The sequence below is a fragment of the Salarias fasciatus genome, chromosome 19, assembly GCF_902148845.1.
Source record: "Salarias fasciatus chromosome 19, fSalaFa1.1, whole genome shotgun sequence".
Classification (NCBI taxonomy): domain Eukaryota; kingdom Metazoa; phylum Chordata; class Actinopteri; order Blenniiformes; family Blenniidae; genus Salarias; species Salarias fasciatus.
Genome location: NC_043763.1, coordinates 21,033,608 through 21,056,065, shown reverse-complemented (window position 1 = coordinate 21,056,065; position 22,458 = coordinate 21,033,608). Strand labels below are relative to the sequence as shown.

The following is a 22,458-nucleotide window of genomic DNA, read 5'->3' as shown; positions in this document are numbered from 1 at the left end:
AGCGGTGGGGGAGTCAGAGAGGAGTGCTCAACAAAGAGTGCCTTTCACTGGAGTGGAAAGCCTAGATTGCTCCCTCTCCCTCCTCTGCTCCCTCCTCTTTCTCTCATTTTGTCTTTTTTGATTCAACATCAAAAATGTGCCAAATGACTGGGCAGAAACCCCCAGAGGTTTTCAGTCTATGTGTGTGTCTGTGTGTGTGTGTGTGTGTGCAAAGTGTCACACAAAGGGACAGGTGTCTTGAGGTTTAAGGTGGTGTGGCGGACCACAAGGGTAAAAGCAAAACAATTAGTGAAGCCTCATCGAGGGAGGAAAAAAAAGGTTGTTAAATTTCTCCTCCTGAAAGTTTCAAGCGTTACATCATTCTACGGATCAGGAGGTGTTTTATGTAACCATTAGCTGAAGTAACATTACACATCTCGAAAAAGATTATTCTACATTGCATAAACTTCAACAAAAGAGGCCGACGGAGTGCTTTACTTTCAAGAACCGAACAAAAACTTCAATGTCTGTCTTTGTCTGTCTACACAATTCCCTTACTGTTACCCTCAGCCTTGAGCTCTCGTTACAGAAAACAGAAGTGTTGGAGAAACATTTTGCAAAAATAGCTGCACAATGGTCTCTTTTAAATATGAAAGAGGTGGAAAGACGCATGTCACTGTTATTGAAGTATAAATATTTGTGGAAAAACAAGTTATTTTTCTCAAACAAGTGAAGAATAGATTGATTTGTATTTCAGGTATACAGTGTGTTCGCACCTTTTGAAGAAACAAGGGAAGAAGCGAAGCTGCAACAAAACAGGTGCGATAACAACATGCAAACACCAGGCAGTTCGTAATAAAGTACACTAATACTGATTTAGATAAAATTATCAAAATGAAACTGTGTTTACAGACTTAATATTCTCAGTGAATGTCTTAAAAAAGCTTTTACAATCTCACTGTTTTATCCGAAAAGACTACAGTGGACTGCAGAAACCGTGTTTTTATCAGAAAAGTGATGTGTTCTGTTATTGCTATTATTGTATAATGTTTAGTTTCAATGAAACAAGACAATGCTGGAAGTTTGCATGTTTGGTTATCTTCCCCATAAAGAGCTAACTGTTGTTGGACACTGTTGAGACGTGTCAGGCTTTGGTGAAATAGTGCCACAGTAGATTTTAAATGTAAACTTGAAAAGACTTGTTTGTCATGGCACAATCAATATTTTCACAAAAACCAAACAATCACTACTGAAATTGCACATTCGACACCCCTGCTCAGAGAACCATGCGGCCTAAATAAAGAACCAGTGTAATCTGTTCGCTCTGATATAGTGGAAAAAAAAAACCCCAAAAAGCTATATTTTGTTCGTGGCAGACAATACAAAAACTTTAAACATCAGATTTCTGCTTTAATTATCTTTCCCATCAACATTTTCTAGTATAATTCAAGCTCCTCATTGCCCGACCATCTCCCAGCTTTTTGCTGGTTTGCGCAGGTCCAACAGGTGCGGCAGAAAACCCGAGAGCAGCTTTCAGCTTTCTCCCCTCCTTCGCCATCAGATAACAGGCTGCCGCCTTCACTCATTCCTCATTTCCACCAGACAGAGCCTGAATGTCTTCAGTGTACTTTACCAGCACACATTACCATCTCTGCTCTTTTTCTCTTTCTAATCAAACAAAGCAAACAGCATCACGGCCGTGTTTGAGTTAGCCTAAGCTCGCTTTTGTTCTCCTTGAGGGAGGTCAGCCAGACCAAAGCCGGCGCATTTGCCGCCGCAACCTTTAACCGCCAATTTTATCTCCAGTCAAATATCAAACAGGCGGCTGCTTATTTAGCCGCATTTTCCCAACAAAACAACGCACACACAGATTCCCTTTGTTCATATCTGCAATGTTAATCAATACCTCTGGAGCTTGTTGACTGCTTTTGGAGGAATATAACACAGCGAACTGATTAGAAGGCTTCTCAGATTCTTTGAAATCCTCTTGAATGGACGAATGACTGTGTTTTAGCTGTAAGATTGAAACAAAATACCTACTCCCACAAAAAGACTTACAGCCAAAACAAAAGAAATGTGATTGACTGTTTGAGCTTTGCTTCAAAGGGGAAAATGGACCCTGGAAAAACACAGATAACTTACAACATTAATCACATGTGACTTTGAGCCTCGTAGTGTTTCTTTTATCCGCAGCTTTACCGACTTTTCTGAGTGTTGTAGAGGCATTATTTTTTCATAAACACTGTCGTTGACTCTCCTGTGTAGTTACATAATGCTTCAGCTCGGCTCAGACTGACTGGTGACTTTTCTTGGACAGAAATATGGATCAAGAAAAATACCCATCGCAATCATCCAGTGTAAGAAAAACACATTTAAAATGCAAACCCACATAAGTGAGGTTTCACTCTGACAGAAAATCAAGGATTAGCTCCTGTAAGCTATTCGCTAATGAGCTGTTTCGCGGTGTATCACGGGGTTGGTGGATTTATTATTAAAAGCTTTTCTCTTTTTGTAAAATCAGGCTGTAATTAGCTGAGGGCTAATTCATCAACTTATGGTGTAAGGATCCGTGAAGGCTCGTGTTACTACAACCAGCAGCTTCACTGATTCACTGCTAAACTCTAATCAGCCTGAAACGAGGTTAGTTGACAGGTCCCATTTCTAGGTTTACTCTGCCGTCTGAGTTCAGCTGGTCAACAGAAACCAAGATGGGATGAAATGAATCTCAGCCGTTACAGTTTGTTTTCATGCTTCATTTGTGTGCTTTTTCTCTGCAGTCGTCATTATGATATTTTCTTGCTGGTAACATTACGCTAGAAGTTGTAATGAACATTGCTGTGGAGCCTCATAGAGACATTAAATCCAAGGAAAAATAATATAATTTGTTGAGCTAATTGATATCTTGGAGCGCTCGAAAATCTCCCATTTTCCCTGAATAAATGTATTTTTCAATGATTACTATTTCATTAGATTCATGGTTAGTTTTTGAAAAAAAAAGAAAGATTAATTTTGGGGTTGAAGAAATACTTATGCTGCTTATTCACATTCATGAACATAGATTTAATTTCCTTTCTGAAGTCAAATATCAGTCTATGATGGCTGCATGATCGATCCATCCGTTCCCTCCACTGCCCCTTCCTTCTCCTCTCATATTGTTGTCTTCATGCTCATTAGAGATGGTAATCCATGTAGACATGGGTCATTTATGGAATATACACAATCAGCATAGTGGCCTCTCTTTTTTTTTTTTTTTTTTTTTTCACGAGTGAACGGGTCTGATTCCAAAGTGTCTGAAGTAATTCCATCAAACTCACTTGAGTGAGCAACATGCCCATTGTTTCAGTTTTGACATTTAATCGGCCACAGCTCCGCAGGTTTTTTTCAGAGACGCCGGTGATGAAGTTATCTCCCTCGGCTGCAGGAAGCCAAGATGCAGATGGCTTCTTTCTGCTTGTTGCTCCTGAAAATCATCCCCCTTATAATCTGTCCATTAATCACAATCATAAACGGCAGGTGAACAGTAGGCTCCTGTAACTGTGCAACAGAGACAGCTGGATAGTGTAAATGTTTGAAGGGAGCCCAGGAAGGCGGAGCTGCGATGTTTACTTGTTTGTGCACTTGGGAGACTGCTGCACGACTGGAGCCAAATCTTACTGAACGCAATTACCCAAAACTCCTGCGATTTGGCAGCGGAGACACACACTTACACACACACACAAAAAATAAATAAATAAAACGTCTTCTTCATGGTGCAACTGGGATGTAGAGTTACAGTTAGAGGCAGGTAAACAACCGTGTGAGGATCCATAGGCACAGGAGCTGCCGAGAAGCCACCAGTCCATGTGCACGTCTGAATGATGATTAACTGTAATTACCTAAGCAGTACCTGGCCTGCATGCCAGGAGGCAGCCCAAGATTAATGGGGCTCCGCTGAAAACGGAACAAAAGCTCACATTTCCGAGGTAATGAATCGCTCTGGTACTAAGGCGTCTTCACATGGTGCGCCCAGGCCCCCAGGGAGGTTCATTACAAGGAGAGGAATGGATGGATCCTCCGCAGCATTTTCAAGCAGGCAAAGCAAGCAGGCGAGCGGGAGGAAGTCTTAAATCGTCCCAGACATCCTGGTTTCTCCGCGCAGGCTCTATAACCAGAAGAGAGATAAACAGTCTCCTCACTGATTCTTAAATGGGTGGTAAACATCACACAGCTTGTTTGCCCTGTCTGGTGTTTAAACAGTCAAGCTTGGCGTGGAGCAAACTAGTGAAGTAATGAGGATAAATTTGACTACACTGATCCCTTGGAGGAGTGAGCGATAACATTCAGGCAAACATCTCTGTCTGAATAAAAGATTTCAAGGGAGCTAACACGCCACTCAGCATTATCTGTATTAAAGGAAGCAGGTTTCATTTGTACAGGATGCACGCAGTTTGGTGAAACCCGCAGGGCAAAGTTTTATTACAAGTGTCTCCTGTTATAAATCACTGTCCCACAGAGTAACCCACAGATTAATGGGGGTGCCATTGTGCCCGGCGTTGTACAGGTTAATCTATGGGTTTTGAAAAATGAGTGACACAAAACGGAAGACGACCGCTGGACGATGCGTGTGAAAGAGGTCCACATGAGAATTAGGCATCGCAGGAATGAGAGTTAGTGATGTATGGAAGTGGGCATCAATTATTGGAAGTCAAACTCCTTGAGGCAACAATGAGAGGATTTACAGGCCGTGACATTTTTCATGCCCTTGAACATGTTACCTCCAGATATGTAGGTCGATAGCAGGATGAAATACAAGCTGACTGCAGGTTTAAATGATTACACACAGCCCACATATTTCTCCCCCCGATTAAGTCACGTAAATACTTGAAGGGGACACAAGTTCAGGCATGCCCAGCTTTACATCACGCCGTAAGCAAAGGTCCCTTGAAAACCCAAAGGCCCTTCTTTGTTTACAAGCCTCTAATCATGTTAATGACACTTTGCTCCCACTCAGGCCATTTCTCAATCGATCACATTGACAAAGACCAAAATAAAGTGACAACATGCAGAATTTGTGCCTGTGCACGTCTTGACGGAGATGAAAGAGCTGTGTGATCCAACCTTTAAACTGTCATTTATCAGGAGAGGCGACAAAGGGACTCAGAGCCATTATCCTCCCTGTCACCCTAAAGTCTTTGTGTGGGAACAAAAACATTCACATTAAAAAAAAAAAAAAAAAAAAAACCCTTTACATAATACATTCAAAATCTACAAAAACTTACAAAATCAAATATCGCACACACAAGACATTTCCACATTTAAACACAATTTTAAGCACATATGCACATAATAATTTACACATGTACACACCAAACTGTGAACATACCACAGATAAAAATGAGAACATGAAATATCTGCAAATATACTCGCAGAATTCCCTGAACACAAACGTAAGCATAAAACATGCACATGTCCACATGAATACATGCAACATATCCAATCAACTTACTCATAAAAATACAAGAAACCTGCACATATATGTATAGAAATTGGCATATGTAGCACACACACACACACAGAGACACACACACACGTATGCATGTATGTGGACAATGCAAGTATGCTCTACTTATTCACACAAATATTTGCATATGCACACATAAACCCAAGACACAAAAACTTGCACCTACATGCAAAAATCTGCAAATATACAGCATGATTTGCAAACGTGTTTATACACGATGACATGCTTATCTTGTTCACTATTCCAAGCACATACATGCACCAGAAAACCTGCACATGCTGTATATGTGTACATACAGAAGGCTGCACATCTATTTACTAGAGTTTGTACAATAAAGCACTTAAAAACCTGAACGTAGACACTCAAACTCTCTGAATGTCCACATGTATGCGTACACAACCTGCAGATGAAAACCTGCGTCCTCACATGCCAAAGCCAGAATATGTGCACATGAGAAAAACACGTACTCACAAAGCATATACAAACAAAACCAAGCATGTAAACAAATCAAAATTTGCACATATAAACAGAGAGATCTGCAGCAATACGTAGGAAAACAAACATGCCGAACTGCTTCTGGCTGAAGTAGAGAAGTAGGAAAATTTTTGTTGTAACAACTTAATCAAATTCACATTTGTATCCTTCTAATTGTGCTTCGCATCGAAGCGAACCCACAATGTATTACACAGGCAGACAAGAAGACATCATATTGTGCTGTAGACGATTCATCAAATGAATATTGTTGCAGCAGTAATGAGAAGTGAGGTCTCCCAAAGGTCTTTCTTTCTGTAGGTGTTTTACAGCGGATCATCAGCGACGGGTTTGTCAAGGGTACACAAAAGACTTTCCTCATGCTCATTTCTTAGCAATAAATACTTCACAAGCAAGAACGTCAGCATGGACAAAGGACCAGACGTTAATTTATCTTTCCTATATGACCCTGATGCAAATGAGGAAAATGAAAGCAAGCAATCAATTCCCTAATTGGGTTTGCGCTATTTTAACTTGTTAAGGGGGCCTCTGTCGAGATTAAAGGGAAGGTCAATTCCTCATTGTGACGGTTACTGTATTCATTTCACCATGCAACAAAGGACTCTGCCACCAGTTATGGAGAGACCACAGAAAACCAGAAGCCTCCCCGCGGTGCGAGTCTCCACCACCGCAGCATCTTGCTGATCTCAGATATCACGCTCATTACAATACAACACAATGGCTTGGTCCCGGAATATGCATCTGTTTTCAGCATAAGTGTGATTTATTGGTTGTTTTTTTACGGGAACTGTTGAGGACTACATCAATTATTGTTCTCTGCAAAAACAGTGATAAAAAGAAGACATTTTGGAGAAATGATCTTTGATTTGTGACCTTTTAAGGCAAAGTACTGTTCATGTTCAGAGTTGTCTCCATGTTATTTCACTCTGCACATGTCAACATTTCTAAGAGGAGAAATGTACCATAATCAATTCAAAACAAAGCAGATAACAAAATATTGATGCAGCCATCAGGAAAATACAATAGTTCCTCTGCTGGACACCCAAACAAAGCCTGCACTGCATTCACATATTGGTCTGTTCAGATATCACATTCAGATATATTACCTGTGAATTCCGTACCAGCAGAGTGAAGTGAACGCCGTTGCTCACGATTCAATGCTTTTTACTGTTGCATTGATGTTTGTGGACCAAATTTTAACATAACACCTGATCAACATCTGTTCACCTTAAAAGAAAACGAAACAGAGCAACATCCTTTCATAAATCTTTTGTTATGATTAAGCCAACTTGTGGGACGCACTGACTCCAGAGACAAACCGACACAAGCTCATATTCATAGCATCTGCATCAACAATTAATCAGAAGAGCATGCACATTGCACAGACCTTGTCCAAATGCCAGCAGTCATAGTGGCCCATGTTCTTTGAAAATTCGTCTAACTGTTGCAATCAGCAGCCTTGTGAGCCTGTTAGAAATCTGTTTATCTGAAGCAGAAACATGACGGACAAAAAAAAAAAAAAAAAAAAAAATTGAGTCTGTCCCTCAAAATTCATTAAAAGCTGCTGCCATGTTTGGTGAAATTTCCCAGTTTTCTAGTGGGAAGATCTCAAACAGTATTTGAATTATTTTTTACCTAATGAAAAGCAGGAAATTCCCCACTTACCAATTATACCTGGAATTTCCCAGTTTGGAATTAATAAAGTAACTCTCTCTCTCTCTCTCTCTATCTATCTCTATACTCTTGAACATCTTGAATTTCATACAACTTTCTCGTTTTGTTTCTCTCAGTGAGAATATTCACGGTTTTGTGCCAAATATGCATGTTCTACCTGCGTGGAATTTCCCCAGGTTCTACCTCCCACGGTCCAAACACATGTTTGATGTTAATGACTGACTCTACTTTTCCTGTAGATGTGTGTGTGTGAGTGTGTGTGTGTGTGCGTCCTGTGATTGACTGGTGACCTTTCCAGGGTGTAAACCTGCATTCATACATAGTCAGCTGGGATCGCCTCCAGCTGAACTGAATAAAGCAGTTTGGAAGATTAATGGATATTTGAAGCCGTGTATTTGGGTTATTTACATTCTGTCTTGGCTTTGAGACACATTGTGGATCACTTTTTGAATTGTAGGTCACCTTGTGCTTTTAATTAATGTTTTTTGTGTGAAAAAATGGCAAAAACAGCTGTAAAGTATAAGCAAATCCTAAAATCTCCTGAAACCTTTTAAATCTGAGAGTGTTCGGGTGTGTTGTCCAACTCTTGACAGACAGAAAGAGGCAACGTTTCTCCAACATATCATCAGATATTAATTCAAATGCTGCACGAGGCCTCAGTGCATGGACACTTTGAGCTCTGAAACTCGCAGCGCTGTGTGTGACCGCATCAGTCATTGTAAAGCAGCTGACTGAGAAGATGCGCTGCCGGTGGCTTTTAAACTGCGAGAACGTGTTGTAAATAATGCATGGGAAGAAACATTTCTGACTTTGGTGCGCTGCTTTAAAGAGGACAAGCGAGGAGCGGCGGCCCTGCCGGGGGACGCCACGGAGTCGGAGCACAGGTCGGTAAGCCGAGCAGGCGGCGCGGCTGCAGCCGGGGCGTTTATCCCGGCTTCCTGAGAAGCAAATCGGTGTTGATATACAGCGTGAGTCAGCTACTCCCTCATGTCACATCAATAGTTTATTCACCAGCAGAGAGAAACCACAGTATTAGAATAAAAATTAGATTATGTTGCTCTGCGCTAAAAGCAATGCATTCAATTACTGCATCTGAAATGTCTCCTCTGGGGAGAGAGCGTTTTGCTGCATAGTCATATATACATCTATATATGAAGAGAGAGAGAGAGCAACTTGTCAGGTCTGCTGATTCAGTGCTGTTGTGTTCTTCTTCCCTTTTCCGGGGAGGGAGAGAAGAAACCTGTTAAGAGCTCAACAAACCATGTGGCCTTTTAACAAGATGCACTTAATCTCCCCGGTGTTTGCTTTTGTTAAGTAAAGATTTGGCTTTATCAGAGCGCAGAGTGGCGGGATGTTGATTCCAGCCAGTTCGTGAACCCTAACCTCTTATCAGTCTTTTATCTGAGCAGGTTTCTCGCGGGGGGGGTAAAGCCAAGCGGACGAATCAGATTAAAAATAGCCCCCCCTCCTTTTTTTCTTTCTTCTTTTGCAAGTTGTTAATGTATCAACCACATGTCAGAGTGCTGCCTGCGGGTTCAGCCGGAGTTCATGTTATTAGTGTTACCGGCCCTTTCATGCTTGGCGATCTCACACAGATCAAAAGGGCTTTGTGAGCTATGCCACCATCAGCCAATTAATGCCCACCAAGTACAGCTGCAAGGTCCACACTAAGCACTTTTCACGGGGAAAAACTCCCCCAAATTTTTTTTTCTTTCATTCGTCAGTCCGACCCCATTTTTAGGCAATTATTTCGCTCTCTGGGAAGATTTTGTAATCCACACTCCAAATATTGCATAACGGGAGTCGTGAAAGTGACCTTGGTCCGCTCCAGTCAAATAACAAACACGCCCGGCCTTTAGCAAAGAGGGATCTGCACAAATCCCACCCACATTAGCGGCGAGAAAACATAGCCGGGGAGGCATTTTCTGAGGCGAACCTGACGTTAGATAAAATCTCAAGGACAGGCATTTAACTGGTCCTCTTCAACTGGAGCTGGCCGAACATGACTGTGGAGGATCTTTGACCCAATGAAATGCAACAGGATACCAAAGTAACGTTAATTACTGGGAGGAAAAAAAGAGACATTGTTACAAGAGGCTTTTATAAAGAAAAATAGGGTTTTTACAAGTGATCTAGTAAGTTCTTTTCATCTTTCCAACCAAATAAGAGGGTGCTGGAGCTGATCCCACCTGACTGCGTTACAAGGCACAGCAAGTCCATCCCAGTGGAAACACACACACACTCATTGTCACGCCAGCAAAACAAGCTCGCAGGAAGAAAACTGTAAAAAATAACAAAGAAAGTTAAATCACAGTATCTGCCGTCTCTCAGTTACGCTTTGTGGGGTTTGGTCGTTTAGTGAAAGCGGTGAGCACAGAACCACACGGAGACTGAAGATCAGCGAAGCAGCAGTGAAAACAGACATGAAGGACACTAAAGGAGGAGTCCTTGTTCTGACCTCTCACTCCTCTCACCAGGAGGCATCCGTTTTGAAATCCCACTTGTTTTTTTTTTCTCTGGATATTGAAACCGTATCAAGTAACATGTAAACTTTGTGTCTGTAACAGTAGCTGATATATAAATTCTGATTTTCTGTGCCAGGCATTTTGTGGTGGATCGTGGAGGGTGATGGGTTCAGGGAGGCCTCATAGCTTTCTGAGTAACAACCAAGTATTGTGTTTTACAGCTGCGTTTCAGCAAGTATTCATTTTATGCTACACTTTATCTTTTTCACTTTCTCACTCTGTTTTTTTAATTGCTTTGGCATTTTTATCTTTTCCTGTTTATTTTATCCTGACGCTTTTATCTTTAGTATTTTCTTGTTTTTAATAACCTTTCTCGCTGACTCAGCTGTAAATGTGTTTTGTAGTTTGTATTGCATTAAAACTGCTTTTTTTTTGTTTGTTTTTAACTGTGGGAATCTGAGTTCCACTTCACCAAAGAGCAGTAGTTTAGTAGAGCTCATATTTGCACTATATTAATCTATTAAAAGTCTATTTTTATACTTTAATCATATCTGTACTTTTAGATCCTGGAAACATGCTTTGATTTCAAATTTATATATTCACACAAGATTAAAGCAATACCAAAAACTAAATAAAACAGACTACAGACACAAATAAAATCCATCTGTTGAATGTGAGGTTGGCTGGAAAAATAATCACTTCAAGGGCTTCTTTCGTCATTTGGTACATTTTTAATCCTTTATTAACTTTGGGTACAGAAGATACCTCGAGACAAGTCTCTCGTGATGATTGTACTTTCACTCAGTTTGTGGACAAAAAAACAAACAAAAAGGGATTCAGAATAAAGTTTAATGGATAATAACAAGTGAACCAAACAACTGATGGCTTCACACATATACAAAAACAAAAGCAGCTGCACTATCTAGACAGTTTGGAGATGAACCCAGCCCAGAGACAATGCTGCCACCTGGTGGGGAACTGGAAATCAACAGAAAACCCAGCTTATCAAAAAGAAATCCATTAAACTCAAAAAAGCAAAAATCAAAGGGTTTAACACTATTTTAAACAGGTGCTATGATACTGAAAAGCATTGGTTCATCTGAAGACTAACATTTAAAATGAGATCAGATGTGAATGTAACATATTTTTGGGGTTTTTTCTTTGTCATAGTTGTGTTTTTATTATTTTGTAGTTTAGACGGATCGGAATTGAAACACAAACGGACTCCTGTTTGGACTAACATGGCGATGCTGATCTAAACTCAGGCCGAGCTTCTTCGATTCACAGGATTTAAAGTCTAAGGCAAAACTGTCACGACAAAACAGGCTCCGCCCTCTAGGCTCGCCCTCTCTCAGAGGAAAGCATGCACGCCTTTCATTTCTGGTTCCAGCCGAGTCCGCTGGTGAATTTCTCCCTGTCGATGTTCTTGTTCTCGGGGACGTGTCTGAAGGTGCAGTCCTGCCGCGTGCAGCCGCTCGTCCGCCAGAAGAAGCATTCCTTCTTGTAGGTTCTACAGGAAACAGATGAAGAGGAGGATTTCTTCAGTTTTATGATGAAAATGAAAAGCAACAAGCAACATGCACCAGTGTGCAAACATACCGATATCTTTGTGTACGGAGAGGCGATAACTTTTTAATACTTCTGGGAAAAAGTTCTAATGGGACTCCCTACACCTTTAAATTATGTATTCAAAACACTTTTCTTACTGTCTGGACAACAGATCAAAGTAATTGCTTGAAACAGTAAATGAAAAATAAGAAGTACTGCAGTAATAATATGATACACAATAAAGACAATGTTACTGTATTCACCACCACTCATTGACAACAGCTGTGAATTTTAAATCACTGCCTGTCCTGCAGTTTATTGTATAGTTTGGTCATTATTGTGTTGCTGCCTTCTGCCCTCTGGCCACCAGGGATCAAACAGTTTGAAGGCTGTCAATTTAAGTGTCTTTGTGAATAAACCGTATTAAATCATATTTATATTTCATAATCTAAATCTTAACATTTTGACTTATGCACCATGCATGGAAACATTATTGAAAGCCATCCATCCAGTCAGTCTTTTTTTCTCATGATGAATTCATGTTATTTTGTGGTGTATATTCTCACCCGGGGCGTGCAGCAGAGGCGTCTGTGGCGGCCGATTTAGACACACCGAGTTCAGTGTGGACTTTGAAGGGATATCTGACCGTCAGCGGCGCCCCGTCCACCAGCATTCCCTGAAGGAGAAACCACGGTTTGGCATCACTCATGTAACGTAGCGTCACTTCTTAAATCAGTTCCTGACAAATAATCTGATCAGTGGCTAAAATACTCAGTACGCACAGTTCTGAGTGAGAAACTACATTTTTATTCATAAAAAACATCTTTTCACGGCAACTCTGAGTCGTTCTCATAGAGATTTAAACGAGGAATGGGCCACTTTGAAGAATGTTAGATGGAGAAAGTGCAGATATTCAAATGTGGGAAGTTAAGAAAAATAAAAACTCAACGAAGGTACAAATACTGATTTTCTATTGTTTCTGCAATAAAAGGCTTTGTTGTTGTGTTAATTAGAGGGCTTCACCTCAAATATCTTTGTATGCACACTTCCAGTTCCACTATAAAGCTTATTTTCTGATTCTAATCTCTCTCTTTTAGTGCAGTTTGCTGATTTACGTACGTGGATTAACTTGATGGCTCTCTCGCAGTCCTCCTGTTTGGTGTAGTTGACAAAGGCACACTGCTGCTCCAGCAGCATCTTGATGCTGTAGACGGTTCCGGTTCTGACAGGAAGGAAGGAAAAGCTTCAGTTTTGCTTCAAAACCAGAGAACTGACAGAGTCATCATACACCAAAGCAAAACCTCTTTATCTATGAAAAGACAGAATTCAGAGTGGGGCTGCCGGATATGATCACTTTACACCCCGATTAATTTCCTCTGTAGTTTGTTACAGATCAGTTTTTTGTTCTGTGAAAAATGAAACTCACAGTACTTGGAAACTTCATTTTCCCTGATACTTAAAATAAATCACCAACAATCAACTAAACTTAATATCAGTCGCAGAATATTTTTTTCCAAACTCAAATTTTAAAATTTTTTCAGCTCGGGTAAGATGAAAATAAAGTTTGTTGGCAAAATCTGGTAAATCCTCCTTAAAGTAATGAATGATGACTGAAATTAATTTGACTGAAGAAATCTGGCTGGTATTTGCAGAACATTTGATAACAAACCTTACTGCATGTTACTAGTTTTCACATAATTCAGATTAATCACACAAACTAAACACTTCAGTCCCTTCGTTTTTGCTTCATGGGAATAGAAAACAAAGTGTTTCAAAATAACTTGAATCCCTCACAATATCAGAAGTTGTTGGTTTACACACATATATATTCTGTTAACTTCGACGTTCACCTGCAGGATGAACAGCTTCTCCCTCTTTTTACAGTTTTTTTTTCTTTAAACTTCAACTCTAGTTCTAATTGATGCGGTTTTATTCTACCAATTCTGTATCTGCTGTAAAGTGAAGCAGATCCTCATGCAGATGTATGGTGAGCGATAAAAAAACTAAAGGAGAGACTGTAAAGACTGTAATACTGAACCTGCTGAAGAGCTCGTGGAGTCTGGTGTAGGTCATGGTAGGGCTCAGAGTCCCAACCCAAACAGGGAAAAGCTCCCTTCAAACAAAACAGCAGGAGAGCAATGCAAATTAAACCTCACTCATCCACAACATTCTGGATATAAAATGCTCAGATTTTCCTCTAAAAGTAAAATACACTTCGATTTTGTCACAAATCTTGTATCAGAGCGGCACCACCACAACTCAAATGAAGACGTTCCTCAGTAACTTACATTTCTGTACATTTCTTTAATTGTGTGTGTGGAAAAAATGCTATGAACATTTTAATCAAAACAACAAGTCAGGAATGAGCTTTGGTCTTTTCTGGCTCTGAATCCTGCTTGCAGAGGAACATCTCCAGCAGAACTTACGGTTTGCCTTGGTTTCTGGGGCGAGGCGTCGGCGAGTGGGACTTGGATCGGCCTTCCCCGGACTCTCTGACCTGCTGCGTTCGAGAGCGGCTGGCTTGGAGGACAGTCCACCCTCCCTGCTCGTCCGCCTCTTCCTCCATCGCCGACGGCTCCACCGCGGCTGGAGAAGGTAGAGCTGTTTAAAACATCACGTCCGCCTCTAAAACCCCTGAAAGCTTTGGGGTGTCTGCTGCACCTGGGTATCTGTTGGCGGCAAACAGGGCCTCCACGGCTTCCTCCAGCGTGGCGTGAGTCTTCAAGGCCTCGGTGCTCTGCGCCCAGTTGAAGCCCAGCTCCTGAAAACAAAAACACAGCAAGTTCTTCACAATCTATTTATACACATTGAAGCTGCGAGTGACCAACACACTTGGTGAAATAGCATTCAGAACTTGCTGATGTGCAGGAGACTCACTTAAAATGCAAAGTAAGAAAAATGTAAAGAAAAAAACATACAGCATAAGTTTTCTCTGAGGATTTCTATTCCTCCTCTGAGCTGCAGTCTTTTGTATTATTATTATTTTTTGCCTCGTCAACAGTTGTTTGTGAGCGTTTCCTACCATGAGGTGCAGCGTCTGCGCCCGCTTCAGTTCCTGTGTGGCTTCGCTGCTCGTACTTTCCAGCTCCAGCACTTTCTGGTAGATCAGCGACGCTTCAAAGTATCTCTGCAGAGCAACAGAGGGAACAAAAACGTGGCCATGCTGCATTTTAGACGGGGTCATAACTCAGGACGTAAACTGGAATTTATAACACACACAGACACAACTGAAGTTTGTTTTTTTTTTTTTTAATTCTCAAATGTCCCAGGAGATGTTTGTTCAGGTTTGTGGATTTCTGGCATGGTTACAAAGCTACTGCACAGACAAGTGTGCCTGTTATTCAGTGCCTGAATGAGGGCAGGCTAAATCACTCTTTGTGTGGTGCAACGCCGCCCGACCTGCGTGCTCGCACAGCAGAATCAACACACACTGAACTTCAGCCTTTATTACCGTGAATTTATTGCCAGCTCATGTTTAATTTAGACCAGTAAACTGGGGAATTAAGTCCACACTGTAGTGTATCTGCCACTGCAAAGGTGCAGGTGATTATAATATCTGTCCAGACTCATAAAATACACATTTAGAGGCCACTTTGTGGAGCACAGCTCTGTAGTACTAATGAGCCACGAGCATGAATGAGTGTGAGGCTGCAGCAGTATGAAGAGAAGCCAGGGAAAGACGTAAAGAGAGACTGACACATGGAGGGAACACACAGCACTGGAGCCAAATTCCTACTGTTAGTGGCCGTTTCATGTCAATCATGTGAACCGTTAAGCTTTTTACATGGAGAGTTTTAATTAACCGGGTAAGATCTGCTAAAGTCTCGTAAACACAAAGAAAACAGGACTAAAATGTGATATCTTTTATGTTTCTTTTTTCTAAAAAGACCCGCAGGAGCAAGTGTCAACAAAAAGCCTCAGAACAGCTCAAAGGAAATTGAAATTTGCAGCAGAGAGCAGCAGCGGAGTGTCAGCAGTGATTTACCTTGAGCCCGCAGAGAGCTTTCCCCTTCCGAAATAAACCTTTTATCCAGTTGGGCTCCATGGAGAGGGCCACGTCCGCATCCTGGAGAGCGTTTTCATATTGCTGTATTCTTTCATAACAGAGAGATCGGTTTCCAAATAACCTGAAAAGGCAGAGAATAATTCATGGGGCATGAATATCAACTCTGGCTGGACGACTTCTTCCAACCTGCGCTCCGGTTTGAATGCTTACTTTAATTCTTTCGGGTTGCATTTAATGGCATCAGTGAAGTAACTCACTGCCTTTTCATACTCTCCGGAGGCTGCTAAACGATTTCCTATATCTGGAAAGAGAAAAAATAAATCAAAGAGAGCGGTTATCCCTGTTTCAGTCAGTTTCTTAGAAATTTCAAAGAGGGGATTTAATTTAATTTAACTTACTGGCAAATTCTCTGCTTCTTTTTGCAAGCACATCTGTAGAATCCAATGTTTTCTGGAAAAAGAATTGGAAATTCAGAGAGCGAATGAAAGAGCCTCTTTGTGTAATGAATGCTTTCGTATCAATATGGTGTTATTGCATTAAATAGTCAAGATTTGAGCCTCTATGTAAAAAAGGAGCCATGTTTTTGAGATGCTCACCTCTTTACTGATCTCATCGCTCTCTCCCTTCTTCTGAACGGCGGGTTTTTCTGCTGCAGCCTTTATTTCTTCGGGTTGCTGAACTTTTAGTGACGTGTTGTTCTTCTTTTTTGGTTCCCCTGTAGGCTTCAGGTTATACGTCTCCTCAGGCACCGATTTACCAGAAGAAACATGTGAATTCTGTAAATCCAAATCCTGCAGAGGAAAAGAAAAGACGGCTTTTGCTTTTGGAAGAGCCAGACGTAATGAACTTCGTTTGAAAGCTTTACAATAATCTCATATCCTCAGCATTAAACTGTGATGCTGAACAATCACAGAAATGCCAAAATTTCTACAAACCTTTTCCTCCTTCTTCTTCTTTTCTTTTCCTTTCTTATCATTACTTCCATTACTTCCAGTCTCATCACCTCCGGCTGCCTCAATTGCATTTTGAGATTTATCACCCGGACTGGGTTTGTTAACTTTGGGATAACTATCAATTATAGCGCTATCTTTGTGATTCTCCAAGGAGTCAGACTCCACTTGTTCTTCCTCCTAAATAAAAAAAAAAAAGCAAAACAGAAGAATCAGTGATGTTCTTTGTCATTAAATAATACCCATTACTTTTACCCTCTTAGTTCACTGATTATTTAAATAATTAACATTTCTAACAAAATTATTTAAGCTTCAGAAAAGGACTTGATTACTAAAACATCTGTTTATCAACTCTGTGATTTAACTAAGTAGTAAATAAGCGACAGGAATATTATTCACAATATCCCATCATATTTATTCTCTTTCAGAACCGAGTGAAATGCAGATGAACTGAAGAACGTCCACGGAGCATTAAGAATGAACTTACCGGTAAATTGTCCTTAACCGCGTTCTCTTTTTCCAGCCGTTTCTTTTCTTTTTTACGCTGTCATGAAAGAAATGCGAGTGATGAGTATCAGACCAAAATTGACTTTCAGAACGGTGCTGTAGTTTAATAATAACGTGCGTCCCTACCATTTTTTTACGCTTGTTCTTTTCAGTTTTGTCCTTACGCCGCTCTTCTTCTTGTAACAATTCTTTTGAGATTTTTTCAGCCTCCTGGTTTAAAAAAAAAGAAAAAAAGAAAAAGGATGAAGAAACTGTTGCAAACCCATGTGCAAGAAATTCACTTATAACCTTTAAAAAAAACAGAGGAAGAGAGAGAATGAACTGGAGTGTGACGATACCTCATCCGTCAGTTGTTTGATTTGTGGATGCGGTGCTAAAGGCCTGTCGGCAGCCATCAGACCATCATCCTCATCGTCGTAATAGTCCTCGTCCTCATCGGAATATAAAAGGTCATCTTCAAGGGGCTTTAAAAAATTCAAACCTGTGAGACGGGACAGGCAGAAAAGATGAGAATCCAAAAAACTTTTCCAAATCACTGGGTTCACTGTCCTCCATGTTGTTCCACGTCACTGTTTCAACACAACAGACTGTGATGAATACGTCAGCATGAAGTTCTGCAGAAGGCCTGATAATGAGTGAGTCACCACGAGCAGGACGACACATCAGACTCGCAGGGCGGTGACTTTACAGGAACAGGATTACTCGGCACTGCCCTCAACCGCCATGTATCCGTAAGTCTGAATGAATTTTCCTACATGTCAAGAGATTGATCTCTGAAACACGTTGGAATAAAGAGTAAACATTGGCTCCAAACTGATTGTGAAACATTAAACATACAGTTGCTGCCCTTAAAGAGGACGATGACCCAATGACCCCTGGCGTAATGTCGAATGTCACAGAGAAACATCCTCAGCCGGCCATTAAAAGGTAACCTTCACCAAATGACTAGAACTTTGAATTGGAAAGATAAAAGAAAATATGGACGACTCAGTGGTTAAACGTACCGATCGTTAATTCAACCCTTGAAAAACCAACAGCTTCCTCAAATGACAACTCTGAATCCCTGATCTGATGTGCACGGCCACCACTTCAGCCTAAAATCACTTTCCACTGGTCCTCACATTCACACACCAGTGTTTGACCTCCAAGACGAGGAATCAAACCGCCAACCTTGAGATGTGAGTATGAGCCACCGCTGTCCTGAGCTTGTGATCATGAGATGAGCAGGTTCTGATGGGACGGGTCAGTAAATGACCTCTCACCTAAAAAGTTGGGAGCGAACACGTCCATGAAGGAGGTCATAGACGAACGTCCGCTGAGATAATCGACCATCGACTCCTGTAGGAAAAGAGAAATGACCCACGATGTGAAAAAGTGTTTTGTTATGTCAGACATCAGCTCTAACTGAAGGAGTGGGCCACTTGGTGGAGCCACTTTATTCATATTCAGGTTGTCTGAAGCTAACTGAGTCAGCGCTTCTGCAAGATGTGGTTGGATGGATGTGACTGCAAATGATGTATCGTGGAACTCCCGAGTGTGCAAACATCTGGTAGCGTTCCACGTGTTCAGATATCATAAATATGACTCGTCAGATTGCCGGTATTTCTGGCTGCTCTTCCTTTATAATCATTAAATGAGTGTTTTACAGCTTCTGTTTCGGGTTATCTGATGGGAGATGTTCAGAGAACAACACGATGTTGAGTAAGAATGAAAGCGACACGTGATACTGAAATTACATTGGAAAAAAGTGTGTGAAATACAGTTTAGATTTTTATAACAAGCCACATACAAAGTGTTTTCCTTGTTCAAAGCCACATCACGCAGGGTTTTATTTTCCCTTCCTTGTGATAAAGAAAATAAGACAGTTGACATGGCAGCAGGAGCATGAATAGAACCAGAACAACCTGTTCTGCCACAACATGAAAAAAAAAAAAAAAAAAAAAAAAAAAAACTTGGTTCATACTCACATGTGTTTGCATCAGTCTGGAGTTTTCTCGGATCTTCCCCACTGAGGTGGAAGGAGAAAGGCAGAGAGAGGTTACATCAATCAATCATTTAAATGACAAAAGACTGATCTGATTCTGAGAGAGAGACGACGAGCTAATCCTGAGGTGTAAATGACACTTGGAAGGCTGTCTGTGACCAAGAAACCAAGTTAAAACCTAATAACTAATTAAAAAAAAGAGCACATTTTAAAGCTTATGTTAAAAAGGCATGATTAGAACAGCTCAGCTTTTCTTTTCTTTTTGGGGGGTGGCTGCAGCCAGTCCCAGCTGACTCAGCTTTGCTTGAGATATCGAAACCTACAATCTTTTATTGCTGCGACCTCAAGATATAGCCAACTGCAACTTTTTAATCTAAAGAGAAGGCTGGAATATCTCTTACTCTACTCAAAATAGTTGTCATGCTAAAGAATTTGCTGCAGATGTATTGTAAGCTCAAAAATAATTATGTAATAAAAGATATATTCTGTTTCAGCATGAATGCCTGATGAGACTAAAAATAACAAAAATGACTCAATGTGCCCTACAGTCATGATACCTGTGGTACCTGTCAAGAAGAAGAGGTCACATTCAGTTTCATTATTTATGGGAACGTCACACTGACGTTCACACTGACAAACCTAAACTGGGTGTGTTTGGTAAACTCGTACAACATAATCTCACACACTGAAAAGACAAGAGATTGACTTTGGACTGCTGCAGGCCGTGAAAATAGTCTTAAGATGGCGGGGCGGGGGGCAAAGAAATCCTCTACAACTCACTGGTGGAGTCACTGTGAAGGAACTCAGTGACTTTGAATGTGTTGAGCCTATTTGTGTATTTTTATTTTATTGCTTTCCTAGAACACTTTTATTTTTATTGTATTAATGTTTTTGTTATTCAATAAAAATATTACTGAATATACGCTGGCAACATCAACAAGAATGAATTCTTATTTCTGTTTGGATTATGTTCTAAAGATTCACTTTTGACAAAGTTTAAAAGGTTCATCTTTCCATTACGATGCTCCTGATTTCAGTTCAGTGAGTCTGAAAGCAGCCAGTCCAGGATGTCACTGTACTGACTAATGGGGCTGTTTATATGAACCCTCTTGTTGGGATTAGCAAGACATATCGCACTTTGTACTTTTAAGTTTTATGTCAGAAAGGTTTTTGTCAATTTTCTGACTGTACATTTAACTTTAATGTGTCTACTTCTCAGATTTCTGTGCATCAGATTTGATGTTTACAGGTACAGATGATCACTCTGAATCAAACATGATCTGGAAAGGTTTCATCGGCCCAACTATCACACTTGAACCACAAATTTTCATGTGGACTTCAAAATTTTGTAGTCAAAGGTTGTGATCACTGTGGCCTCATTTGTCATATATATATATACACCCATCTTTCTTTATTATTCCTCGCACATCTCATCATTCCTGTTCTATTTTAAAGGAGGCCATCCTGGTCTTTCCAGCAGTGTGTCTTGTGCTCCACCGTATTTCAGTATGGAATAGAAAAAGATCTTAAAGGCTGGCTTTTCTGTTGTTTCGTTTATAATTGCTCAAATCTTTTAATCAGGCAAATCAATATGATAATAACTATAGTTTTGTCATGTCTCCTGATAAAAATATAAAAAGTATTATGAAAAGACTGAAAATAGTAAGTTTGAAACTTGTACGTAGAGCATTACAAATGTAAAATAATTATTATGGTTCTATACTAAACAGCATTTATTGACGAGTTACAAGAAAACCTTAAACCTCTTTTTTAACTGTTATTGGAACGGATCGTAGTTTGGTTGTTCGTATTTACAGCTCAGGTTGGTGGAAAGCTAAACTAGCTTCACGTGAAGAGTCCGTTTCAGTTCTGCAGAAACGAAACACAAGATACTCAACAACGAAAGAAAACAAATCAAAACATGACACTCACCTTTAACAGGAGCCTTCTTCCGAGGCATTGTGTCCAGGTAAGATTTGTAAATGTAGCACAGATCAACTGTTTATATTCCTTTATTTCCGTGTCTCAGACCTGCTCCAGTGGCCGCTGGCTGTTCTGCTTCTTCTTCTCCTCCTCTTCCTCCTCCTTCTTCTTCTTCTGTCGGTTTAATGACAGTCTGAATCAGTGCTTCTGCAACACTGCCGTCCTCTGGACAGAGGGTCTTTCTGCAGGTAAAGGAGGTCTGAAACCACAGAAGCAGGAGAGAGGACGTCCACTGCTGGGTGGGTTGTCATTTCTGATATTACGGCGATTAAAGTTCAAATTTATTGTCACGAGTTTATTGAAGTCTTTAAAGTTCATGTTGAAACTGCACCCGCGGAGTGGGAGGACCGAAAGCTGTCTGCTCCCTGATTGGACAGTTTGATTTGTCACCATCCAATCAGAGGTGTAAGGATGGAGACAAAATTGTAGAATTAGTTAAGTGATTTTTTTTTTTTTTCACAAATGCAAATCCTTTTTACAACCATGCAAATCATTTAATATGGAAGAGGATTAGGGCCTCTGGGAAAGGCACTTCTGTATTTTTTATTATTATTATTATTTTATTTCAATGCATATTATCTCTTACTTTTTTGCCCCCAGATGGCAAAAAAAGGTTGATATTTTATGGTGTGGGACTACTTCGGCAAGGATGTCACTGATAGAACAGTCTATCTGTACAGCTTCTGTAAGCCGAGGAGAATCAAAAAACACAACCAACCTGTATGTGAAGAGTGACTTGGATCTTGTGCAAAAAAATGTTATGTTCATATTGTGTCATATTGTTCTCATGTTGCTTGGCCCACATAGCAAAATACCTTAACTGTTTGCTGTTACTGTTTTGTTTGTTCTCAAAGATGTTTACAAAAGAAATTTATGCTTTTTGCACTATAACCTACCTCTGTTAGATTGGTAATAATTAAAACTCGGATACTGAGGGGACAGGTGAAAGTACGGTAAATGGGTCATATGCATGATTATTCTATTTTCCAGAGGTTTGCTGTCTCCAGAATCAGAATCAGAATCATTTCGGATTCATATTCCTCGCCTACCCTTTACTGCACATTATACTGGCTATAAATGTATTTATGACAAATAAAGGACTTATGTCGAAAATATAAGTAATTTTGGAGCTTTTGAATGAACTCTGGGTTGATTTGGCTTGTTTTTATTTTTTTTGTTATCACTATGTATGGTGGTGTGTGTGTGTGTGTGGAGGGGGGAATTTAGAATAATAAATCTACGAGTATTTATGTTTGCAGTACTCTTTGATTTTATGGTTGTACCACTCTTGTGAAAGTTACAAACCAGTCATGTGGATGTAAAGTGCCTGCGCATTTTCCTGTGTGCAAACATAAAGACACAACTGCAAT

The 22,458-nt window shown here is 40.4% G+C and overlaps 1 protein-coding gene across 1 annotated transcript; it reads right to left on the bottom strand.

Moving 5' to 3' along the window:
* Positions 1–10,834: 10,834 nt before the first annotated feature.
* Positions 10,835–21,359, bottom strand: LOC115406374 (dynein assembly factor 4, axonemal). Its single transcript, XM_030116369.1, has 18 exons — positions 21,038–21,359; positions 19,089–19,129; positions 18,384–18,459; positions 17,460–17,602; positions 17,248–17,331; positions 17,102–17,158; positions 16,600–16,794; positions 16,261–16,455; positions 16,063–16,114; positions 15,875–15,965; positions 15,644–15,785; positions 14,681–14,785; positions 14,320–14,419; positions 14,085–14,244; positions 13,697–13,771; positions 12,778–12,880; positions 12,225–12,334; positions 10,835–11,620 (listed from the first exon to the last, which is right to left on the bottom strand). The coding sequence occupies exons 1-18, from the start codon at positions 21,063–21,065 to the stop codon at positions 11,485–11,487; spliced, it is 1,893 nt and encodes a 630-aa protein (XP_029972229.1). The 5' UTR covers positions 21,066–21,359; the 3' UTR covers positions 10,835–11,484.
* Positions 21,360–22,458: the final 1,099 nt, after the last annotated feature.

Coding starts and splice junctions, on each gene's coding strand:
- LOC115406374 (XM_030116369.1), bottom strand. CDS start 21,065: ATGCCTCGGAAGAAGGCTCCTGTTAAAG. Junction 17,603..18,383: donor GTTCGCTCCCAACTTTTTAG/GTGAGAGGTCAT, acceptor CCCGTCTCACAG/GTTTGAATTTTTTAAAGCCC. Junction 16,795..17,101: donor CGGTTAAGGACAATTTACCG/GTAAGTTCATTC, acceptor TTTTTTATTTAG/GAGGAAGAACAAGTGGAGTC.